The sequence below is a fragment of the Calliphora vicina genome, chromosome 2, assembly GCF_958450345.1.
Source record: "Calliphora vicina chromosome 2, idCalVici1.1, whole genome shotgun sequence".
NCBI lineage: Eukaryota > Metazoa > Arthropoda > Insecta > Diptera > Calliphoridae > Calliphora > Calliphora vicina.
In genome coordinates this window covers 60533240-60558691 of record NC_088781.1, presented here as the reverse complement: position 1 = coordinate 60558691, position 25452 = coordinate 60533240, and the positions used below count along the sequence as shown (strand labels likewise).

General features: G+C 28.3%; 1 protein-coding gene across 3 annotated transcripts in view; it reads left to right on the top strand.

Annotated features, from left to right (window-relative positions):
* hoe1 (hoepel1) overlaps nucleotides 1–25452 on the top strand; it is a 188308-nt gene that overhangs the window by 70867 nt on the left and 91989 nt on the right. The window contains exon 2 of one of the 3 annotated variants that reach the window (XM_065499783.1): nucleotides 7784–8963. The exons of 1 other annotated variant lie outside the window; for it this stretch is intronic. In XM_065499783.1, coding sequence (XP_065355855.1) covers nucleotides 8890–8963 — 74 coding nt within the window. In that variant the 5' untranslated portion in view covers nucleotides 7784–8889. Of the gene's footprint in view, nucleotides 1–7599; nucleotides 8964–25452 lie in introns of all 3 variants that reach the window. One more of the 3 variants, XM_065499784.1, reaches the window with a different exon arrangement.

The following is a 25452-nucleotide window of genomic DNA, read 5'->3' as shown; positions in this document are numbered from 1 at the left end:
ACTAATGAATTCATCTTATTAATATTCGAAAGTGAAATATTAGTATCTTTGTAAAATTGCTTAACTGTGATAAATTAAACATGTACCCTTCTTATTTATAAGGAAATTTTTATTATATCAAAGGTTTATGCAAAGTTTGCTTTCGAAGGATTAATAAACAAAAAAATTGTATTTCAATAAGAGCTATAATATTTATGAGATTTTAAATTAAAATGTTAATATTATTTTTCTAAAATTTTTGTAATTAGGAGGACAATGAGTAAATTCCTTTAAAATGTTGAAAGATTTAGCTATAAATTATTCAATTATACCCAATATTCTGCAAATTTAACCAACCACCTGGTATATTGTCTGTTTCAAAATGACATAAAATGTTTCAATGGAAAGAGATTTGGAAATATTTCGAATTTGGAAATTAAGTCAGAATTGTCAATAGTTTTTCCATATAAACACAAGTAAACAAGTCAGTAGGGACGTGAATTTTCCAACTGGATTACAAAACAATGTGTTGGATTAAAATATATTATCTATACTAAAAAAGAAAAGACCCCTTTCCATGTACATAAGTGGATTAATAAAACGTTGAGCGTTATAATTGCTATCTAGTAATGGCGCACGTTTTCTTAACCCCCTTAAAACCAAATAGACAAACAAACGATTAAAAGGGTTGCAGTATTCCATAAACGTTAGCTAACAATACAATTAGTTTTTATTTGAATTTATCGATAAATGATATCATTAAGTAAATGTTTTTCAATAAAATAAAAGTTTTCTCATTTCCTGATGACAGTTGTATACAAGAGAGTAGCACTAGGACTGCGTGTAATTACTTTATACAAATACGCTGTACTTCAACATTACAATAATTATGAGTAAAAGCAATAGATACTTAATCGAACTCGTATTAAGGATATTAAATATTCAAAGGATAATCGATATTTTACCCTTATAATTTCCAAAAAATAAATATTATTACATATATACAAACAAATGAAAGACAGCTAAAGTACTGACACACTCAAACCCAAAGCCTCACTCAGATACATACTTACTTAGACACTCACTCTTACTGACAAGCGGCAAGACAAAATGATATTAAAAGAATTTAATGTCATCAAATATTTGCTGGTGATACAGAGTGACAGTATTTTCAGTTTTCAATCGGAAAGAACGAAAGGAACAGGAAAACACGCACGCACTATTGTAACAAATGTTTCATTATCCGTGAAGGAAAATGTGGTTAAAGTGAAAATACATGTACATACTACTCTTACATTAATTTTATGATGATGACATCAAAATCAAACAAATTTGGAATATGTACGACAAAATACAACTTTCTATTTCGTCATTGTGGTTTACACCATTTCCAATTGTATTTCAGAAATTTCTAATTGAAATTTCCAATGGAATTTCATAAATTTTCATTTGTATTTCTGAAATGTTCAATTATGTTTGACAAGTCTCCATTTGTATTTCAGAATTTTCTAATTGTATTTCAGAAATTTCCATTATTATGTAGTTCTGATAACTTTAATTATGTTTGAGAAATTTCCATTTGTATTTCACCAATTTCTAATTGTATTTCAGGAGTTTCTTTATGTAGATCAGAATTTTCCAATTGTATTTTAGAAACCTCCTTTGGTATTTTCAATTCTTATTTCAGAAGTTTCTAATTCAATTCCAGACATGGGGAAAATGTTTTCAAAATTCAATCAATCGAAAGACCAATATTAAATACTCAATTTTATATAATCCAAATAAAAAACTAAAACTAAATGAGCGAATTCACTTAATTGTGAATAAATTCGAAAGGAATCCATTGATTTTTATGATCCATATCTCATTTTGTTCCTACTACATGTGGCTTTGCGATAAATCAATAAATCTGAACAATTTCTGTCGTTTTCGATTTTTCATGATTTTTTAAAACAAAAAAAATTGCTATTTTCACGTAAAAAATATATTTTCTGCTTCAATTTGTTATTATAACTCCGAAACTACTGATCCAATTGAAACGAAATATATATGTGAAAATTTCTAAATAGTATGGGGAAAATGTTTTCAAAATTCAGTTAATCGAATGAAGAACATTAACTTCTCAATTTTATATATATCAAACAAAAATCTAAAATTTTGTGAAAATAAGCAAATTCACTTAATTGTGAATAAATTCTAAAAAAATCCATGGATTTTTATGATCGATATCTCATTTGGTTTCTATTACATGTGGCTTTGTGATAAATTAATAAACCTGAATATTTTTTGCCATTTTCGATTTTTCATGATTTTTTTAAAACAAAAAAGTTTGATATTTTCACCTAAAAAATATATTTTTTGCTTAAATTTGTTATTATTACTTCGAAACATTAAGCCGATTAAAATGCAATATATAAACTGATTGAAGGTTATGTAAAGTTTATTTTAATAATACCAGACTAAGCCTTTTTGAGTTATCGCCTAACAAAATTTATAATTTTATTTAAACATTGAAAAAAAAATCTCTCCATAGAATTAAAAAATTTTACCATTTTTGTACTTAAGTAGCCATGGTGGACATTTCTGATATACACTTGGAAACCTCTGAAATATAATTGGAAATGTTGTAGTTGGTTACGGCATGATGTTGTTGGTAAATGTACGTATATATTTGTTAATTCTCCAACCACTTAAGAATTCATTACATGATGGCTCTAAAGGCAATTTGTTATTGTATTAAATCAACAACAATGACACTAGAAACAACAACAACAAAACAACAACAACAACAAAACAACAACAACAACAAAACAACAACAACAAAACAACAACAAAAATCATCATTAAGAATGAGTATGGGCTAGAAAATTGACTCCCTCAACAAATGCCAAAAAAAAGTTGAATTAACAAAATAATGCGGGTGTTAACACAACAATTTTTGTTTCGTCCTGGTTTCTATAAATTTTCTTTTTTTGTAGGGCATTTATCCCATTCTGTAGGCTTTGTAAGAAAACTAGCAATTATAAATATAAATAGAGGTCGTACAACCTTTGACTGTATTTACCACAGCATTACACTGCAAGAAATTATGTTTGAGAGATTACCACAGGGAGAATTCATGTCATCCATTCATATTAAAGTTGTTATTTGGCATACATTTTTCTTGTAAAAAATATTTTTGGTTACATGTGATAATCGAAATGCAGCTTCAATCTTCAAACAGAATAGTCTTATTTAAAAGTTGAATATAAAAAATACAATTTTTGGGACTTTAGTTCAATGACCCATTAGTTTGATAATCCGGTTTTTATACCCACCTTCAAAAATATGGAGGTATATTGGGGTATATATCGAAATATTGGTGGAAAAGTATATATAAACTCGGGTCTTATTAAGACGATCTAGCTTATCGATCCGTCTGTCTATAGAAGTCACGAAGTCTGCCTATCTTGCTGTATACAGATCAAGATAGGCAGATTTAGAAAAATCCACTTTTGCCCAAAAATATCTTGTGATCTTCTTTTTATTAAGATTCGTTAGCCTTCGTATTTTGAATATATAAATAGTCGATCAACTTCTTAATATGGAGAATATGTATTCTACGACTGATCTCGATTCATTATTAGACATACATACATACATACATACATAATTCTTCAATGTATTTGTATTTGTTTATAATGGTAACTACTTAAAAACTTAACCTTTGATCTTTGTAAAGTTATTTGCTTTCGCTAAAACATCCACCACATATTATTTGATCTGAGTCATAATATTCTAATATTAATACTATTATTGCACATTGACTTCGGAATTAGTGTCCTCAAAATCAAATTGAAGGAACGTCAATCTAATGAAAAATATTGACATAAACCGAAAATCACCTCTTGAGCTCTGTCGAAAAGCTATAAAATATATGTACATTGAAGTGTATATAAGTACCGGCCCATACATAAATGTTCTATTTTCGTTCACTTAAATAGTAAATAAATCAGATTGATTGAAGCATTTCAAATACAGTCTAACTATAAAAGAAATTTTAAAGTTAATTTTTGTTAAAGTCGACTTTAGTTTAAAATAGATCTTTTGTTTTTTTCGTACCATAGAAAAGCTTTAAAAACTTTTCCAACTCATACATTCAAATAAATGAAAATATTTTTTAATGAATGTAAATAAAAAAAGGAATTTCAAAAAATTAAAAAAAAAACAAAATGTACATAAAAGTTCAAAACATAAAGCTTATTTTATAATAATAAAACAACATTTTAAATTATATTTGAAATTTGTTTTATGGTACGAAATTTAAAATAATAGTCAACTCTATGGACTTAAAATAGACTTTAAGTCTTTTGTGGTTAGGCTGATAAAAGAGTTTTAATAAAACAAGGCACTCGAAAGCTTTGATTGACTCAAGAACAATGTGCGTATCGCATTGTACATTACACAGAATTCTTGTGACCAGAAAAAACATCTAGAGGTCATAATTCCAAATTTTTTTCAACACTCATAAATCTCTATAAAGCAATGTAATCCAACGTGCCATCTATCGAATTGACCCTATTCAAATGACCCTTTGAGATGTCAAAGCCATTTGAAGGTTAAGGCAACATATTGCCTTAACCTTCAAATGGCTTTGCTATAAATTAATAAATAATTTTAATATTTGCTTGAAGCCAATTTACCTTTGGGTCAAATTTCGCAGTGACAATAATGAATGAATAATTACACTGTGCTGTGCGTTGGTATTCGCTAAGTGCGTTAAGTCACAAAAATAACATTTGTGAACATTTTTAAAAATTCTAATCGAATAATTTACTTTTTCGTTTAAAATTACGTTATCTCAGAAAATAGAAAAGTCGAATTTTGTTTTTATCTTTTAAAAGTTTTAAAAAAAGAGCTATTCTCATAAAAAATCTGGCAACCGAATAAACGGTGATATTTTAAGTCCGATAGAACTTGTAATTGTATAAAAAAATCAATAAATTTTTCCAATTAAAAAAATTTTTTAATCAAACATTTTTAATTTCAAAGATTGATTAATGACATTAATATTTGAAAATGATTTCGGGCATATCGACAGAACGACTGACGAAGCGCTTTCTAGACGTCCAATTTTGGGCCACTTTTTTGAGCATTACTGGCCATACATATGTCATAACATGAACAAGGCATCAATTGAGGCTGGTTTATCAGCATTAACCACAGGAAATAATCGAGAGGTGTCAAATAGCACGACCTTGGAAACTAATTGACAGGTCCATTTCTCGAAATCAAGTAAATAAATCTACGGTTGCGGCCGCCCTATGGCATGTAGCGTCATCCTCGGCCGAATCTATTTCATCCCTATTTTTAAACAAAAAATAATTGATCATGGTTCGGTTTAACCAACCAACTTTTGAAATCGATGAAATATATTTATATTTTTACATAAAAATAAGATAAAAATTCCAAAAGTCTACTTTTGATAAATATACACTAATACTCTACTCCTTTGAGGAATATTTTTTATTTGTTTATATTTTGTAGTCTAGTGTTGTCAATTACTTTAGTTTTCAATATTACAAAAACCCATTTAATTAAATGTTTTCTAGTTATTATAATATACTTTATATTGACTGTTATTAAATATCATTAAATATTATGTATTTTATTGAATTTATTTTTGAAATTTTCATTTCAATGGGTGAAAGTAATGACAAACTTTTACTTTTTTACAACAAATCTAGAAAAAAGAAACAATTGTACTTAAGGAAAAATAGATAATTAAATAGACACATCAGCAAAATTGAGAAATATATGTTTATATAGTAGGGTGGCTACAATTTTATATAACCTTAACTATTGCTAAAAAGTTCTAACTCTAGCAGTTCATGAGCTGAATATGAGTTTTTTTGAGAAATACAAAACTTAAAGGGATTGCAAAATTTAGTTTTAAGATGGAAATATTTACAAATTGTTTGAATCTAGCCTAATGTATAAAATATATTTTGGGAAGTTGTTTCTTTTACATTTTACTTGTGTTGTAGCTATAAATGTACTTAGAAATATATAGTCCTTAATACCTATAATTTGTTATATCCACCATCAAAAAAAATTGGAGTTATATTGATTTTGTCATTCTGTTTGTAACACATCGAAATATTCATCACAGACCCACGAACTTATATCTGAGTCCCAAGACGATCTAGCAATGTCGCTCCGTCTGTCCGTCTGTTGAAAATACGATAGGGCCCAGATGAAAGGAGATAGCTGGTTGGCCTTTTCCACAAATACTATCTGTTGATAAGGTTTTTTGTATTACAAATGGTCAATATCGGTCCATGATTTCACCTAGCTCCCATACAAAGTCCCACCGGAATACTGTTTGAGGAGTCATAAATATGTTGATTATGATGAAAATATTGATAGTGGGTATACAAGATTCGGCACAAGCAATTGAAACACTCTTACTTGTAATATCTTAAATTGAATTGATTTTGAGATATATTTTTGTAAAAAAAAATAAACAATTCCCTATTGATACATACAATTTCTTTAAAGTAAACACAGGTGAAAATACAATGGTAATATGAAAAAAATACCTTAAATACAATGATACAATGATCTTAAAACTCATATAATGCCTTTTGGCAACACTTACTTGTAACTTTTTGTTTGATTTTTTGCTATTGAAAATTAATCGTAGGTACTAGTGTGGAATTTTGGTGAGAAAATCCAAGTACTTTAAATACTTTACAAAAGATTCTTTAGTATACACATGAATATTGTACATTCGTACATTTTTACATTAGATTGTTTACAATAATATATCTGTCAAACACAAATATTACTTTATTACATGTTTACACAGGCTTTTGTTTGTTTTGGTACAAGTATATGTTTACATACACCTGTATTTACATGTGTAATGGAATGATAAAATAAAAGATTTGTTTTAAATAACAATGTTAAATTTGTCAAACGCTACAGGAGACAGATGCTGAGAGCATGAGAACATAATACCCAGAACAATTTCAATATAAATCCTGGGGGGAAATTGAAAAATAAACCAAAATAAAATTAATTTGGAAAGATTTCTTATAGAGATGCAAGTATATAATATCTTAGATACATTACCTAGGATTTAAAAAGAAAAGATTTGAGTTTCATGTTTAATTTTTCTTAAAGATTTTAGATTTTTAATATTTGTATATGATTTTGCTTAAATTCACATTGAATTTGTATTACAATTATACATAAAATGTTTGATATACAAAATTAATTAATCTGACATGTTTTCATAAACATTTTTCTTAATATTTATTTATGGTTTCAAAAATAAATTATTAAATATTGAGTTAATAAACAAACATAAACTTTTTAGAAAAGAACAAAATTTTATTTTAAAAAAATAATACATCAACTACATTTACTAGAGGGTTAATAAACATTGTTTGAAATTAAACAGAAAATTTCAATATACATATACACAGACAAACAATAGAAAGTAAAAAAAAAATAAAAACAAATAAACAATTTGATTTGTTGGTAAAAAAAAACACAAAGAAATGAAATAAATAAAACTAATGGAAATGTATAGAAGGAAAAAAAAAACTAATTTTCTTATACACCTCTTTTAAGTTTAAACGATACAGACAAACTCAGCCAGGCAACCAGCAACGGCCAGTAATGAAAACGTGTCAACAGCAATTGAACGGCATTTTCAATTAAACGCTGGCCGAAACAAGACCATAAAAGTAACGAAAGCGTTACTTTTAACAAACCAAACAAACCAGTGAAATATTTATTTTATATTTCCTTATAGGTTGGATACAAGAATAAAAGAAACAAAAATTAAAGAGAAAATGTTCAAATAATAAAAAGAAACAAAAGCCATAAACAAAAATAAAAATATTTAATGGCCAACGAAGCGTATGAGTGACATTTTAATATGAATTTTAAATAAAAGCAAATTCTGCAATAAACTTAACAGTAAAACACATTTGCATAAAAAATATTTGGTTAAAAGTGTTAAAGAAATAATTTCAAGTGAAATGTTTTAAACCCCCCACCTAACAAGCAGGAGGAGGTGGCGAAGAGACTTTACAAAATTTAGAAGAAATAAAATAAAAAAAATTTACATAAAACGTAAAAGGAAACGGAAAAGAAGAAAACAAAAATGTACAAAAGAAAGGTTTAAAAAAAAATACTAAGATTGAAATCATTTTGACGTAATTTTTGTGTTTTTATTCCACACAAATTCTTTTTTCTTAATGTGATAAATTTAACATTAAGAAAACAAATTTAAGCTTTTAACAAAAAACAAATAGAAACAAAAAAGAAAAAGTGCTGTAACCAACACAACACAACTAATAGTACCTGGCTTTATTTAAATAACCAATAAATTAAATATTAACTAAATAACAAACGAAAAAAATAAACATTTATTAAGAAATAATCGTTCTTAATTAATAAGAATTGTTTTTAATAAATAAAAAAAAACCTCAATATAAAACTCAAAAGATAATTTAATTCAATATTAAATTAGCAACGAAGCATATCTTACAAACATTTTAAATCATTTTAATTACGCGGGCTCTAATTTAACTATTCTCGCTCTCATTTTTACTCACAACAACTACATAAGTACAACTACAACAGCATTCCATGTTTATGCTAATAAATTTATTTTTACTGTGATTTACTAAGAAAACCAACAACAACTACAATAAGTTGATCACTATCATTGAGTATTATAACGTTATTAACAATTATTCTCTCTTTCTCTGGTGTAAAACTCTCCATTAACGTGTGAGCAAGAAGAAGAGAGTTCGTGCAAATTTTTTAATTGTTGTTTTTGTTAGCTTAAAACAACTGTTCACTACAAGGGTTACCAAGATTAGCCACATAAGCAACAATATATCCCTAACAATGCGCGTCAAAGTGGGCAAACGTATATGGCTGAAAAGGAGACGTTCAAAACGTGAAAGTTTTCCAAAACCCAGGTATTTATTAAATTATCACCACACTTGTTAATACAAAAATAGCTATCATTACTTTGTATATGTAGTTATGTACAAGTAATTACTATACAACTAAAAATAACTAAAATTTGTATTTAATTTTACTTTTTATCAGAAAATTCCATTTATTACAGTTAATTTAAGAAAAATCAATAACAATTACATTAAGCATGTAGTTATATTTACTTGTAGTATTTCGTTTTAAAAATGATTAGGTACAAACAAATAAAAAGTTACAAAAAAATATTTTTAATTGCGTTATGTATTTAATAATTTATTAATTCTAGTGAAAAATAAGAACGTACAAAAATGTATTTCCCAATAATTTTAGTTTTTTCCACTCATCATTATTAATTGTTTCTTTATTAATTTTGTTTGATTTAAAAAAAAAAAAATTTGTTTACTTTTCAAATATCTGCTAAGGAAAATATTGCTAAATAAATGTTAATTGTTTTATTCCATCAATTAGTTTTAGATTTGTAGTTTGGGAAATACATCTCTGTCAGAATAAATTTAGCAACTAGAGATGCCAATCGGGACTGATTTTTGAAAATCCTGGGGTTTTGATAAAGAAATCAAAATCCCGTTAATTATAAGAAAGAAACGTACATAATTATGTTTTTACAATTGAAAGTAAATTTTTTATTTAGCAATTAATTTTGAAAAATTGATTTTCCAGGGCCCACTCATGGATACCGCTTTCTTTTATTAACTACTTTGAGCTTAACAACTTTACTGAACATCACTTTGCGATATTCCGGAATGTAGAATGTCAAAATGCATGAAAAATCTTGGGCTTCTGGATTTAAGAAATGCCGAGACTCCCGGGATTCCCCGGTGGCATCTCTAATTGTAACGTAATTCTTTTTACGGGCAGCTTTTTGGTTAAATATAGGTTTGGTTTATTTATTATCTCTTGTAGCACAGCAATATGAAATAGATTCGCCAAACGTATTTTAGTAATGAAAAATATAATTGCGGCACTAGTTCGTATTGCATTCATCGGGAGGAAGTATGCCTACACAGAGAAAACAGATTCGTCGTTGCAACCGAATTTGTCGCCAATCGAATTATGTCGGTTGTATGTACTATTCATATAAATCAGTTGGAACTACTGAATATTTTCGGTAGACACAACTGCTTTGGATGAAAATTAATTCGGCTATAATAACTGAATGTAGCAGTAGAAACAATCAATGTAAATATTTTTGACTTTTCCTTTCACACACTTTTTGTATTTGTTATTTTTATTATGAGTACAATAAGAAAAATATTACATTTTACACTTTATTTTGAAAATATTTCTTTTTTGATGTCCAAATCTTGCTAATATGTTTCAATGCTGTCCATTAAATATTTGGATTTGAAAGAATATTTGGAACGGTGACGAATTTTCCACGAACGTCTTAACACACAAAATGTACATATTTTGGAATGAAACTTCAATGTACAATTTAGTTATTGCACTAAGAATTATCGTCTACAAATTTTTGGCAAAGATGCGAATAAGTGTCTGCTACTAGGCTTTCTATTCGTAATTCCATTAGTTTACCATCCTGAAAATAATACACACAATTTTTTAACGAGTCAACTTAGAATATAGTATAAATAATATGTACTGAACTTACACTTTTATGGAGATGTCCGATCTTAATAAATGTTCTCTAATATAATAATTTAATTTATTGTAATTATATTGTTTCCAAAATATTCGTACATATTTGTTGAATAAATATTTTAACTAATTTTATTTATTTATTTAATTTTATATGTCATACTATTATCAACCACCTAATGATTGCCACAATTTCCTATTGGAAATTGGGAGCACCGAATTATTTTCAAATGTTTGTTGTCGTTTACAACTGAATTATATTTAAACAACTATTGCTGTACCTAGTATATTTATTCTAAACATCATATTGTTGGTATTGAAAACTATAATGGTAAATTTAATTCAGTCGTCATATTCGATTTAGTCAGAACAATTTTAATAAAAATCGAATTGGTTGAGGTAACTAACTTTGCTATTGTGGATACCTAGATTCCATGACAATAACCTATTTACAGGTATAAGAACTTAAATTCTGTTGTATTTGATAATATTTTATAATTGTAATAGAAATTCCCTTTACATAGTAAAATTTTAACAATGACAACCGATTTCCAACCAATCTGTTTTCTGTGTGTACGTGACTCCTAAGCAATACGAAAACTATCGCAGCAGTTCTAGCAGACTGTCCTGAACAAGTAAATTTACTTATCATTTAGGGCAACAACTAGTTACATATCTAGCTACATGACTAGTTATTTTAACATGTGCATGTCCGCAATTGACACTTTTGTATTACTTACAATGAAACTGTTTGAAAGCTGGTCCAAAGTAGTCAACGCATTGGATTCACATACCGGTTACATAGAGTCACTTAACTTACTAGCTACCTAACTGGTACTTGAACCGCTATATAATTAGTGCAATAAAAGTTAATTGACCAAAATAGTCAGTTAAAAAGACATCTCACATATAGTCCAATAGCCAAGAAACATTTTTAAAGTGCTTTACAAAATAAACGTTTAAAGTGACTACACTATAGGTTACTTAGATACACAAAATTGACTATTGACTTCACACTAGGTTATATGGGATGTCAGTATAATTGGGATGTCACAAAAAGTTTAAAGTGACTACACTCTAGATTACTTAGAGATACTTAAGTGACAATTGGCTTCACGCTAGATAACCTGGGATGTATAAAATAACCAATTGACTTCTCTCTGCACTACCAAGAGCTCATGAGTGTCAAATGACCCAAAATATATCAATTGAAGTTTGCCAAGTGATCAGACATTAGTGCCAATTACTGTCTATAAGGGATACATTGACTTCCCTGCAGTTCTAGGGGACTGTGCCGAACTAGTGTAAACAGTGCTGAACTACAGCTTGTTTACAAGCTCTTCCTCCGACAACTACTTTTTAAAGTGCAGTACCAAATAATCGTTTAAATTAACATTAGGTTACTTAGAGAAACTTAACTGACAATTGTCTTTACTATAAATTACATGGGATGCATAAAGTAACCAATTGACATATCTCTGCACTACAAAGATCACATACATACCAAATGACCCAAATGGTCACACATTAGTGACAATTACCGTCTATATGGGATACATTGATTACTTGCTTAACTGCTGGATACTTGCTTGATGATTCTTATTCAAAGTCAACTAAAATAGATTAAACAAGTAAGAGAGCTATATTCGGTTGTGCTGAATCTTATATACCCTTCACCAAATTATACTTCAAAATAAAAATTTTATATATTTTAGGTAAATCATTTTTTTTCCAAAGTTGTTTTTTAATTGTTTTAAATTGTTAAATTGTTTTTTATAATTTTTTTAATATTTAGCGAAAAAAAAATTCGGGTTAAAATTTTTCCGATTTTGACCCATTGTAGGTCCAACTTACTATGGTCTTATATACGTCATTCCAAAGCTCTTTGAAATATCTATCATTAGATATCCATATTGTCTATATTAATGACTTAGTAATCCAGATATAGGTCAAAAGTCGAGGTTGTCTTGGTTTTTTCCTTATATCTCAGACATTTGTGGACCGATTTTCTCGATTTTAAATAGTAACCGAGCTGGAAGAATTCCGGAGATATTGATGTATGAATCGTGTACGTAAGGTATTTGGGGGCTTCGGAAAGTTGATTTCAACAATATAAAATATTACCCTGCTGTTGCTAAACGCGAGAAAGCACAAACAATTCTGAAGACTTTTTTCGTTTGTTAAAGGTAGGGTCAAATATTATCACATTTTCCCTGAGATGATTTATTCCAATTTATTTTATTGAAGTATATTTAGCACGTTTTTTTAAAAAAAAGTGTTTACTGACAATAACGAGACTTTTGAAGTATTTGTTAAGAGGTTTGTTGGCGTTCCTATTGTGTTTGTATAATAATGCGATTAATGTCCGTGCCTCTAAGTTGAATTTGGGTTTCATTGTTCTAGATGATAAATTGATACTATGCCAGATAAAATATATCAATGAACATAGAAAGATATCGTAAATAAAAATAACATTTTATTCTGGAAATTGTTAAAAAAGATTTAAATTCAGAGACAGAATTTTCTTCTTCAACATTCTGAGACTATAATAGGTCGTAGTCCTGATTGAGCACTTCATCAGCTTCAACAACAAACGTTTTTTTTTGACTTCACGCTTGCAGTCATTTCTAAATTGGTTTTAAATATTTTAAAAAATATAGAAAGAAAATCATAAGGACTTTTAGATAATGTATATTTGTTGGTTTAGTTCAAAAGGTTTGTCCTGGGATTAGTATTTGATGAGGATTTTTGGAACAAAGGCTTTTTATAATTTTTGTGCTTTTTAAGGTTTTCATGATTTTTTTCATATTTTTCGCAAAGGAAGCATATACAATATAAGCATCATGGGAAAGCCGCTTTCAATTTTATATCACAAATTAGCTTTAAGTTCCAAAATATTCCAACTTTTGATATTTTTGACAAAAATTTTAAGTTTTTTTTTAATTTTGAAATATGTCGGGATTCTCATGTAGCAATTCTGGTTTCTTTGGAATCCATAGATTTTGGAAATACTTATAGTTTTTCTAAACAAAAAATAAAATTTTAGAAATTCTTCCCTGCAGGACCTACTGTATCTCCAACACATACTGACGGACGAACATACAAGATCGTCTTAGAATATTATTTTTTTAGGTCAAAATTACATAATTTTTCTATTATGGCTGATAACATATCACAACGAATCTCTTTTATATGTGAGAAATAATACTGTAACTTTAAGAAGAAAACACGAAATTTCCAAAAAATAAAATTTTTTTCTCGATTATTTCATGTTTTCGTTTTCGTCATAACGCCAAAATATAAAAGTCTAGTTGGTCAAAGAAAGCCATCGTGGACTTAGCTTCTTGTTATTGCATCACCGAAAAGAAAAGTAAATAAATCCAATAAATTTGGTTTGATTAAAACTCCAATCATCTAAAGCTCCATATGAAATTAAATGTTGGTTTTTAAAATCTTTCTGTTATTGTTCTAAAGAATTTGATATGGAAAATCTGTTAAGTTCAACAGTAAAAATATTACGGATCAAAATTCATATATTTTATCAAAATCCTTTTCCAAATAGTTTATTTCTTCAAAAGTCAAAAACTTTTATAACAAAAAATTTAATAGAAAAGCTGCAGTATTGTTCCTAGTTTTAAATCATTTTCTTCTTTTTTTATGCACATATCCTCGTTCTTAAATTCAAAATTACATTCATAACTAAAGTGCTAAAGCACAAACAATCGTAATCCATTATCATGTCCGTATTAATTATATCGAATATGTCTTTAGACTATTTAATTATTCATTCATAAGGAGCAATAACACATGACTTAAACGTCTGGCTTAAATACCACATATATACACACATGTATTTAATTAATATGTACTAAGTGTAGACAAATAATAATCTTTAGTAATTTGCATGTCTAAATAATTGTTTTACTTTACTCATCGTCATCGCCATTTGTACAGATGTGGCGTATGAGTGTTAATTAATTAAATTTTCTTGGGAACCATGTGCGGTATACTTTATTTCGAAATGTTATTTATGGAAATCACATAATTTGTATAGTTTGTTTATAGCTTTAATTTGTTATTCTCATAAATCGCCCTAATCTCCTCATAAATTTATTATTAAATTCTATTTAATACAAATAGATAATTTATTAAATGATCCTATTATTAATTGTTAATATTTATGAACATAAATGTTGCCACGGCTACCAACCAACGCCTTTAATTCGCCATCTATTAATGATAAATAAAATATATAAACATTATTTTGTTTAACCTGAAAGTAAATAAAAATAAAACAAAAACTACTTAACTAAATGCATGTTCTGCACAGTTCAACAAATCGATCAACAAACAAGTATCTGTATCTACACATTAGCAAACTCGTGTGTCTCAGTAGTAGGCACACAGCTACAAAAAGTGTATAAAAAAATTAAATTTATATGTACATAAAAGATGAGCATAGATTGCGTATGCATATATTTGTGTTATTCTTTAATGGATGCGAGGTAAATTGTGCATAAATATGCGAGTGATTCGTAATAATAAAAACCAACATTTATGCAATTTCCATTATATAGAGTTTAAAAAATACAAACAATAAAAACATAATAATTTGATTAAAGTAATGTAAATTTCAGTTACCTTTTACAGTATTTGGTACACGTCAGTCTTTTTTTCAACATATGTATGCATTTTTAAATAAAAATATTATTATAATCCACACCACCATAGTGCGATGGTATTATGCGTTTGTGCTGACGTTTGTAACGCCATAAAATATTGGTCTATAATACCTGCCACTTCCGCAAATCATTCACGAATATATATTATTGAAATTTTAAAAGAAAATAGTTTTTTGATCATTTACTCAGGGTATTTTTTAATGATCATTTGTATTTCTATAGGTTTGGGGTACGTTTTATTTAGATTTGCATACAACGCACATCGTTCCAATAGCAACGGAATGTTCTGCACTGTAATCAGTTGTCCTATTATAATATAATGCAGCTCGATGAGTATTTAACGCAACATTTGTTCGTCTTATTGCTCGAACATTTGCATTTATTATTACTCGAATGGATTATACTGAACGATTGTGTCTCATTCGATGCATATCTACTTCGTTAGCATATTCTCTTTCCTCTTGTGTACGTGCTGAACGTGTTTTTGTGATAATCGTGTTGTATAAAAACTTTTCGGTTTTTTTTTTTGGGGAACCTCAAGTGCTATTAAGGGTTAATTTTAGTTTTTCTGCAGTTTTTGTAAATACTGGACTATGTGTTATATTTTTTTTAAGTTTCATAAAAATCGGTCCAAAAATATATAACATTTTGCTATCTTTCCATGAGAAATTCCAAATATTGAAAAATTTGATCTTTGACCTTCACGATTTAAGGGTTAACGTTTTCCGATTTTAGTAAAACTTTCAGACTATATTTAAAATTACCTGGAATATAATATTCTGAATAGCTTTTGCTTAAAAATCATAACAGTAAAGAAATTCGGCTCATTCGTCAAAATATGGCCAAAAAAATAGTTTTTCTCGAAAATCTCAATATTTAAATCGCAGGTACGGAAAAACTATAGGAGGTATTTTAATACTTTTTTCATATTTTTATTCCCTATTATGTTCTCAATAAATCCCAATGTGATGATCAAAAACTTATGAAATTTGTGTAACAAAATTTTTAAAAATTTTAAATTGGAGTTTTGAAACTGCCTTTAAAAAAATTAAATTTTTTTGGTCATAGCTGCGAATATGTTAGCGGTATCCTACGAAGACAAAAACTCATATACAAGTAAATATGGATATATTTTAAGTAAAAATGTACTTTTATTTTAATATTTCTCAAAATATGTTAATTTTGTTTCTACATTTCTTGTTCTAGTGGCCTGAGATACGTTAATGGCCTGGCGATTTTTTAATAACTTTAACATTTTTCTACCAATTTTTGTCTTTTATATCTTATTAGAACGACAATTACGTGTACATTTTGATTCTTTTAAATTAAATTGCAAAAGTAATTATTTAATGCCAAAATTTTTCCAAAAACTGAAAAAAATGCATTTTTCCGCTTGTAAATGCACCTCAAAACTTCAGCGTCGTTGCGGCACCAGTTAGCGTTATCATTCATCCTAATATTTTACACAACGAGTTTCTACAATACATAGAACCATTCTAGAGGGGGGGACGGTCAAAATTCGCAATTTTATTTTTTTGGAGGACTCTAGTGTACATATTACATTTTGTATTAAATAAAGTCAGGTGAGTGCAGTGAGATTTATAACAGAAAGCAACAGGTTACTACAGGACTTGCGAGTGTTTTACATAGACAGACGGAAACAGTTACAGTGGAATTAGCAAGCTTTTAATTCCCGTTCGATTTTTTTTATAAAAAACTACCAGACATTTATTTTTTATTTGTTTTTTTTTTAATTTTTCATGTCACATCTGTTTTGACATTCTCAAGCATAGAATAAACGCATAGAACGGAAGGAGAGAGTAAAATATTACTCTCTTTTCACACATATGGGTGATAGAAAAACAAAATACATGCAATACATTCTCATGAATTAGGTTTCTGACAACAGACTTAGGTTTTTGGCTCTCAGTTACCTATCTAGTTGTTGTCTATGTTCTCAAGCATAGGGTAACATAGAGACGAGGCGTAATTGTGAAAAACCTAACTCTGGCAACAACAAAATACATGCTAGTCAATATATATTAGGCCGGGTCGAATTGTATGGACGATAAAAAAGTAAAAAATCGTATAGCAGAAACGCAATCTACGGAAAATTCTAAGAAAGTTTCATCAAGAAACCATAGATTTAAAATCAAATTCTATCTTGCGCATTCGTCTTTTATCCAATAAAAAAAAATTAATACTGAAATAGCATTGGATAAAAGACGAAATGCGCAAGATAGGATTTGATTTTAGACCTATGGTTTCTTGATGAAACTTTCTTAGAAATTTCCGTAGTTTGCGTTTCTGCTATACAATTTTTCGTGAAAAAAATCGACCCACCCTAATGTACATATTTCGTTGTTGTATCAGACATATGATTTGTTGTATTTTTCTTTGACAAATCGGAGTGTCTCGTCTCTATGTATAATTCTCTGTTCTAAAGCGATTTTACTAAAATTTTCAGAATTTGTTTTTGACAAGACGAAGAACAATTTTAGACCATGGAAGCTTCGAAATAACAAAAGGTGCAATGTAAGGACCACCCGAATACACATACTATTTATAAACTTACACTTATCCTCTTATTATAATTATTTGTATATTAAAACCACAACAAATTGCGACCTACATACAAAATTAAATAAAGGCGTTTACTTACATTCGTGCGTTTGCCAGTAAGCATGTAGGCATTTGTCAGCATTATTAACAATGAAAAAGTGGAGCAGAATAAAATAGTTAATAACAAAAGGAAAACATAGCAAATGTTAATACAGGGCATTAGGATTGACACTGTTCCTTACATCTTGCATATTACTTTCGACTCTGTGGAAAATGTCTTTTAATATATCGTTGTTGTTCTATGTTAAAGGGTGTGTCTGCTTAATTGATCACTTGCTCGTATTGGGCCTATTTATATATATTCGTATATACATAAGATAAACAAGAGGGCAACAACAAATAAAACAATATATATTAGGGAAAACAAAATCAACCTTTATTTTGTTTTTTTTCGTTTATGTTTTTTTCAACAATCAAGAAATATATGCCTCTTTATATAAGACTTAATAAAATTTTGCACATAACCCAGTGGACATTATGTATCAATTGGGACTTCTTTAATATACATTAAAGTTAACATTATAGAGTAATACACATAGAGCGGAAACTAAAAAAAACTTAAAACAAAATTACACAAAATTATCACACACACGAGTGTTGTTTTTTAGTAATACATTTTAAACATTTAGATTTATAACAACTGAGTTAGGGCTTTGACAACAGAGTCCGTTCTCTGTGTTCAAAAAAAATATATTTTTTATTTCGAAAGAAATATGTATGTCGTTTCGAAAAAGTATGTAACTCCATTTTTTGAAAACACGAGAAAAACACATTTAAAGTTTTAAATATTTATATTCACTAATTATAGGCTTTTTAAAACACTACACAAATTTATTCACAATTAAGTGAATTCGCTCATTTTCAGAAAATGTTATATGTACTTTGAGTGTAATTTTACATGTGTTTTGTTAAAATTTTTGTTGAAAATTTGTACTAAATTTTTGCATATCAAAAAAATCTACAATTTTGTGAAAATGAGCGAATTCACTTAATTGTGAATAAATTCTTATTTTGTTCCAATTGCATGTGGCTTTGTGATAAAGCAATAAACCTGAACAATTTCTGCAGTTTTCGATTTTTCATGATTTTTTTATAACAAAAAAATTCGCTATTTACTGAGCCGATTGAAACGGCTCAGTAGTTATTAAAAATAAGCCGAGTTTTTTAGGTTCATAATATGGACCCAAAGAGTTAGTGACCCGATTTTATTCTATTTCGCTATTTCTCTCTTAGTTTTCGAAAAAACGTTGTTTTAAACTTCTAATTTTTCTGTTTTTTAAGAAACTACGGATTTACCTTCTTTTGCATGCATTAAGTTAGCAAAGTTTTTACGTAAAAATAACCTTTAAATAAGAAACTATATCAAAATTTCGGTCTACCAGAGTGATAGTAAATAAAACGTACCTTCTATTTTTGGTGTAATCTCAATTTTGGCAAACGACCATAGATGTTAATAAAACAAAAACGAAGGTAGTTTTCAGGAAACATTTAAAAATTAGAATTATACTAGTGTATAAATTCACTGTCTCTGTTCGTTGGATAAAATAGTTTTCATATATTTGAATTAACCCCATTTTATAAATATCTGGTTATAGTTTTTCGTAACGAATACTTCCAATAAACATTTTTTTAAGAACTGTCAGTATATCGTCACAATAAAAAAATAACCAGAGATTGAGAAAATGGTGGTAAGGATTATAAAGAAGGACCATTAAATAAATTGACAGTGCACAATGGGGCAGAATCAAAATATTTTGGAAATAAATCTGCAAAGGAGTTTTTGATTATAAACTTTGACGACGGACCAAAGCAGAGCACCTCAGACATGCAAAATGTTTCAATTCTGGCGAACTTTTGTGGTTTGTCTTAAAGCCCGAAATTTCGACCTCACCGTCACTACTTGAGTAGAATAGACTATATATTCGGATTACTACCACGTACACGTAGTTATTGTTTGGTTTATCCAAAAAGTGTAATTCCTAAGGTCCTAGAAATATGAATTATTATAAATCAATTTATGGAAACCAACTAATTTACACCACTCTTTACTACTTCTGTTTAGTTAGACATTCACAAACACATGTATACATGTTTACTTTGTTGTTCATTTTTATTATTAAGTTTTGTTGTTTCATTCATTTTATTTTCCTCTTCTATCCTGTTCTAAGAAGTCAGTTCCTTTTTGCATACATATTTATATTTCATACACGTGTTGCTAATTTCTTCACAATTTATTTGTCCTTCCCAACGTTGGCGATAATAATTTTTCTTTTGTGCCACTTTCTAAGAAATGTTTTCCAAGAATATTTAATAAAACATATTTTGCCTTAAAACTTGAACAAAATTATTAAATAATTTTGTAAAATTTTAATTTGAACAGTAGTACATAGTACAAGTACATATTCTTATGCCTACTTAATAAATTGTTTATTTAGTAACATTTTCTTAAGGGCTTTCCTTTTAAATATATAATATAAAAATTTAAAATAACATGCTTAAACATATTTTACTTTCTACTAAATTGAACAAATATTAAAAAAATTTTGTTTTGATCTTTTTATTTTAAAAAATATATAAAAAAAAACATAATTATGTAGATTTTTTTCCCTGAGATAATAAAATAAATTAAAACTGTGGCCTTATACTCGTACATACATATTACATGGGAGACTATAAGAAACAAAATAATAAAAAAACAAGTAAGAGTACTATATTCGGCCGTGCCGAATCTTAAATACCCTCCACCTAAATATGATAGTATAAAAGCTGAAATAATATAACAATTGTTAGAAAGACTAGTTTACGCAGAAGATATTTTGTTTCAAATGTACAAAAAATTGTATTACAACGTTTGACACAGTTAATTATTGTCTTTTAATTGAGAAATTGTCGTCTAAATTTAATTTTTGTAAATCTTCGTGTAAATTATTATTTTCTTACATAGGTAACCGTAAACAGTTTGTTGGAACTGGGTTAAACGATCTACAATATCTGAGTGTTAAAGTGGCGCACAGTGCGCAAAGGGGACGTGTTCTCGAGTTTAAGTCTGGACCTCATGAAATGAAATTTAACAATTTATACGCTTAATAATTACTTAATATGTTTGGATCAACATTTTTCCCTTTTAACCACAAGTGAAGAAACAGAGTATAAAAAAGGGTATACAAATATATTTAGACAAATTTCAAAATATCTGGTTGTGGGACTTATGAGGGAGCTATGACCTATTATGATTCGATTATTATAAAATATTTTTACGTGATTTTTATGTATTTATATGAGAGCTGTGGCCAATTATGGACCAATATTCACAAAATTCAGTATTATGATTTTTGAATACAAATTACTGATCTGTGTACTATTTTGGTTTAATATATGGATGCTATGACCTATTATGGTCCTAAGTATTTAAGGGCCATTTTTGTAGAATTTCAAGAGTGGACCTTATATGGGAGCTATGCCGAATTATGGACCAATATTTAAAAAATCTTGTAGTACGATTGATTCTTGGATACAAATTACTGATCGGTGTAAAATGTTGGTTCAGTATAGATTTTTATGGATATTTATGCAGGTTAATATGTTTTCCTGAAGTGGTTCTTATATGGAGGCTATGACCAATTATGAGCCTGTCATCATAAAATTTGGTACATCGATTTTTGTATATATTGAATAAATTTGTTTTGAATTTCAACCTGATAAATATATTTGTAAGAAATTTATGAGGATATTAGTGATTTTCGGGAGTGGACCTTATATGGGAGCTATGGTTAAATATGGACCGATATTCACAAAATCCAGAAGTGTGATTACTGGATTCAAATTACTGGATCTGTGCGTAATTTCATTTTGATATCGATATGTTTTTAATTCTTTTTAAGGTTAATATCTTTTTTCGGAAATGGGCCTTATAGGGGAGCTATGACCAATTATCGGCCAATCTGCATAAAATTTGGTACAGTGGTATCTACATACATGAGTATAATTTTTGTATGAATTTTAGCATGATAAATGTATTTATAAGAGTTTTATGAGTACTTAACTGATTTTTGGAAGTGGACCTTATATGGGAGCTATGGTCAAATATGGACCGATATTCACAAAATCCGGTAGTATGATTTCTAAATATAAACTATGGATGTGTGTGAAATTTTGTTTTGATATTGATATTTTTTAGATATTTATGTAGGTTATTTTGTTTTTCGGAAGTGGTCCTTATATGGGAGCTATAACCAATTATCGGCCGATCTTCATAGAATTAGGTACAGCGATTTTGGTATCTATGGGGATTATTCATGTCGAATTTCAACTTGATAGCGATATTTGTAAGACATTTATGCTTATTTAAGTGATTTTCGGAAGTGTACTTTATATGGGGGCTATGGTAAAATATGGGCCGATCCACGAAAAATTTTGTAATATAATTTCTTTTACCACGGAACTTATTTTTGCTGAATTTTATGTGGATATTCCTATTCTGTAGGCATTTATAGACCATAGAACCATATTTCGGGAAGAAATTTGTATGGGGGCTAGGAGAAATCATGGACCGATTCTTATAATTTTCACCATAGTTACTCCTTTTATCATAAAAGTAACGAGTGCAAAATTTTATGACATTAGCTGCAATATATTTACAAAAAATGTCCAAAAATATGTGAAAATTATCAATTTTTTTTTGAGGTTGTCCCACATTTTCATTCATAACTTTGGTTCCACTGTACCGACTTCACTGATTTTCAATACCAAACTGCTTAGGACAATAATAAACATTTTTCTTGCAACTCTACTAAGTTTGTTTGCGTATTTTGGACGTGAGCGTGTTTTACACAGACGGACAGACGGACAGACGGACAGACGGACAGACAGACGGACATGGCTCAATCGACTTAGAATTTCATAAGGATCAATAATATATATACTTTGTTGGGTCTCAGATGAATATTTCTCAATGTTACACACGGAATGACAAACTTATATATACCCTCATTCACCACTTATGGTGGTGGAGGGTATAATAATAAAGTGTCTTGGTGGCCACCAGCAACTAATAAAGTCATCCACCATTTGTTGCAAACAGAACAAGAGATGAAAATATGTAAAAATTTCCATAAATATAAATCATACGCTCCATAGAACCACACAAAAGTAATCATGCATGTTTGTTTGAGTGTGCGTGTGTCTATGTTTGTGTGAGCTCACTTCCGTTTTATACGATTTTTTACTTCCTTTACCAGTGAATGAGTAATTTGCTTGTACTTTTTTAAGTCTTCAACTAACTACATCCGAGGCATTTGAAATAATTTGCAGAGACAGTTTAAATTTGTTATAGTGTAAGTAGTATCTGCATATTTCCTTTTTTCTTTTTTAACAAACGGTAACAAATGTTTAGTCAAGCCTAAAAGTATGCTACATATGTTTAATATTAAGTTTTAAAAATTCAACAATATATCAAAAACCAGGGTTGTAACCCAGCAAGCACAAAATTCAACTATTAAAATATGATTTTTAAATTTTTTAAATACAATAAAATTATAAAACAAATTTTGTATGAAAATTCTGTTTTATAAACCGTTTATAAAATTCAAAAATAATAATGAATAAGAACTTTTAGAAAAAAATAATCTTTTTTCTTTAAAAAGCTTTTATGTCTATTCAAATCATGTACAAATGCTTGAGAAAAAGTATGTTTTGAAATTATTCTCAATTTTAAAACACATGTGCTTGTTTGCAGGAATGATAATAAATCTAGTGGAAAGTTAAATTGAAACAATGTCAAGTAACAATCAATATTTTCTTTATCAACAGGAAAAGTATACGAATAGTGCAGAAATCTTACAGGTTTTTCAATACTAAATTCGGTAAAAAAAGGATTTTTGAACCTTTACTCCTCTAGATTCGTTAATATTTCGCATACATGTCCATACAAAATTCAATGTTCTCCAGAATTTCGAAATTATTAATATCTTAGTAAAATACCTTAAGTAAATCTGTTAATAACTTTAGAACTGTTAGTGAGAAGTTAATAGAAAATATAAAATTTAACGCATATTTTTAGAAATTCGTTTATCGTTGTTTATTCAATTTAAGATCATTAAAAAAATATGTTCAAAATCGGTAGACCCAATTCCTAGTGAGAGTGTTTTTAAAAATCTGATTTTAAATTAAAAATGGCATATTTTAAAACACCGGTTTTTTGGTTAACCGACAATGTAAAAACCTTAAAAAATTAATTTTTATTAAAAATAACAGTAAATTAGTTTCAAGAATATGTCACTTTAAAACTCCTTCCTTTAAAAATATTGTATTTTTTCATACTAAGGCAATGATTCTGACTTAGTCATATTAAAATATGAAAAAGTGTAATATTTTTGAAGGACGGAGTTTTAAAGTGGCATATTTTCGAATCTAATTGCGATATTTACTTGAAATTTCTTTTGTAAGACCAAAAATTAACTTATCTAAAAAATGTTTCCTAATATTTGCAATCATTAAAATTTTGATACAAATTTAATACAAAGAGAATCCCGAAATTCCTAAAAATTGGAGCGAAATTCCCATAAATGATATTTTTTACAATTTAGAAAAATACTTGGGGGATAATTATGGAACACATCAAGGTTTCCAAATCTGCTTTCAGTTTTCTGATTCCAGCTTTGGGATTTTAGAACATGTGGCCCAAATATGACATTTTTATAAAAAAAAAAATATGTCAAATTCCGAGGGGCATATTCATATTCGAAAAATAGGACATGTTTTTTATATCAAAATTCTCTGTGAAGATACCTACAGAAAAAAATAAAATTGTTATATGTTCTTAAAAAAAAGGTTTTTTCTTTTCGACCAACAGAAAAAATCTACTATGTTTTGATTTTTTTTTAATTGAAAATCTTTTATTTTTGGATATTGCTCTGAAATCGTTTGAATATTATTGGTAATTTAGTTGTCTAACTAACAAAAAAATAATTCGAGTCCATTCGGTCCAAAAGTACGCCTTATATTTTTGAAATAAGCGGACCAAGGTTTGGCAAAATTTTAAAATTTCAATTTTGAAATGCCTATAACTCGAAAATTATAGCAGATAAATAGCACACGGAAGCATGTTTTTTCAAGAAATAGCGTGGCGCTTTCCAAAAATAAAAAAAATCTTTGAAATCACATGGGTAACAGAAAATTGCACGTGTTTAAAAATATTCCGTTTAGAAATGCCAGATTTATTTCCAAATATTATTGATTCTGCCCCACTGTGCAGTAGGCGATCAGATACGTAAAAAAATAACGGAATTAGAACCGGTTTTTCAGTTAACCGGCTTATAAACACTACTCGAGACCCCCTCTTGGTCCCGCTTTGAATCTTGTGTGTGTTGCTAACCATACAATGGCTTATAATAGAAAATGGATGATATCTGGTTTGAGATATACTTTGTTCAAGGACAATTTTTTTGGTTCAATATCCTCTGTTCACAAGAAATGCATTACTAAGAGACCTATATTGTAAAAATTGGAAAAGCGTTTAAAATGTTATATAAAATTGTAGTTGAGCGATTCATAT